At 65.1% G+C, this 1,717-nt stretch overlaps 1 protein-coding gene across 1 annotated transcript in view; it reads right to left on the bottom strand.

Moving 5' to 3' along the window:
- Positions 1-273: 273 nt before the first annotated feature.
- Positions 274-1,717, bottom strand: part of SSC4D (scavenger receptor cysteine rich family, 4 domains) — a 6,220-nt gene continuing 4,776 nt past the window's right edge. Inside the window, exons 6-7 of the mRNA XM_009319332.1 lie at positions 1,229-1,306; positions 274-590 (exon numbers count right to left, since the gene is read on the bottom strand). Coding sequence (XP_009317607.1) covers positions 274-590; positions 1,229-1,306 — 395 coding nt within the window. The remainder of the gene's footprint in view (positions 591-1,228; positions 1,307-1,717) is intronic.

Below are 1,717 nucleotides of genomic sequence, written 5' to 3'. Positions count from 1 at the left end.
TTCCAAGGGCCAGTCTGGGTGGGGAAGCTTCAGCCAGTATTTTAGGAGCAGAGGAAAGCCTGGTCTTCACCTGGCTTTTTCCATCCTCAGAGCCCAAACACTCACAGGGGACCCAGCCAGTGCCTCCGTAGGGCGAGTGGGGAAACTGAGGCAGAGTGTGAGTGTCCCTGACCAGCAGCCAGGGTTCAGCCCCTCTCCATGGGCATTGCCACCAGCTCCCTCCACCGTCCCCGTTCCCCCCGTACCTGCGCGAGGGTCCCGGCGGGCGGGTGGTCATAGGATGCCGCAGACGGCACCGGCATCCTCGGAGTGGTCGCAGTTGTGGACGTCCCAGCGGATGTGGGAGCAGCGCAGCAGCGAGGGCTCGTGGCCCTTGCACTTGAGGTTGTCGAGGAAGATGTAGCCAGTGCCCTGGCCGTAGCGTGCCTCCCCCCAGGCTGCCACGGCGTGCCCGCAGCCCAGCTGCCTGCACACCACCTTGGCATCCCGCAGGTCCCAGGCGTCATCGCACACCGTCCCCCACTGGGACAGGTAGAACATCTCCACGCGCCCCTCGCACCGGTGGCTGCCGTTCACCAGGCGCATGGACCCTGCGGAGGGGATGGGGTGAGGCAGCCCCGGGGGCAGCCCCTGCCCATGCTCACCCCAGCACTGCGTACCCCTCTCCCTGCCTGCCACCGCCCTGGGACAGTTGGTACCCGTCGGGCTGGCTCCACAGGGCTGGCAGAGAAGGGGCCCGTCCTGGCCAGGTGGCCCCAGGGCAAGAAGAGCCCTGGTCTCTCCAAGGCTGGGCAGATGTTTGCTGCTCCCCACGGCTCCACCACTGCTTCTGCACAGGCAGGGGCACGAGGGGGTTACCACTTGCCAGCATCACAGCTGGGGCTGACCCCCAAAGCATCGCGGTGGATGTTCAGGTTGAAGGAACAGACAATAATCTCTGTTCCCAGCTCAGCCCCATTGGACCATCCCCTCCTCTCCCCACCGAGGTCCATCACCTGAGGTCCATCACCTCCTCTGCCCGGACCAGCCTTGGGGGCACCGGGAGTGGCCACGGCTTAACGGTGCCACCAGCACGGCTTTTCCCCCTCTCGTGGGCTGCTCCAGGTCAGTGCTTCAGGCACTGCCGAAGCCACTGGCCACTGCCCAAGCCACCTCTGTTTCCACCCTGTGCCGGTGTAGAGCGTCCCCAGGGCTGGCACTGCGTCCCCATTGATGCCTCGATACCTACCATCCTTGGGACGGGTCGGGGCCGACGTGGTGGTTGTAGCGGTGGCTTCTTGGAAATGGTCTCCAGCATCGTCAGCGCCTGGTGCAGCGGGGAAGGGGTGGGAAAAGCGACTCAGGGGACTCCTGTGTCCCCCCAGGGCTGGGTCAGAGCCCCTCAGCAGTGGTGTGGGGCTGGCTGAGGATGGATGCAGGGATGTGTGGGGTGGGATGTGCAGCCACTGTGCTTCCAGGAAAGTGCACAAGTGGAGACCAGAGGTGGTACCCACGCTCCGGCCATCACCGGTCACCACGGCACCCGACCACTGCTGCTGTCCCCCCGTGGGCAGGAGGAACACCATGGCCTTGGGGCTCACATTCACCCATCACCCTATTTCAGGGACCCCCTTTCCCATGGCCAGCATCTGTGTGGCTGAAATCCCGTTATCTCATGGGATTTCCACGCCACCGAGCCGGGCTTCAGCGGAGACCTGGGGAGCCGCGTGCAGTCGGA

This window comes from Pygoscelis adeliae, unplaced genomic scaffold, assembly GCF_000699105.1.
Source record: "Pygoscelis adeliae isolate BGI_AS28 unplaced genomic scaffold, ASM69910v1 Scaffold282, whole genome shotgun sequence".
NCBI classification, from domain to species: Eukaryota; Metazoa; Chordata; class Aves; order Sphenisciformes; family Spheniscidae; genus Pygoscelis; species Pygoscelis adeliae.
The sequence above is the reverse complement of the archived record's forward strand: the minus strand, read 5'-3'. Positions and strand labels throughout refer to the sequence as shown.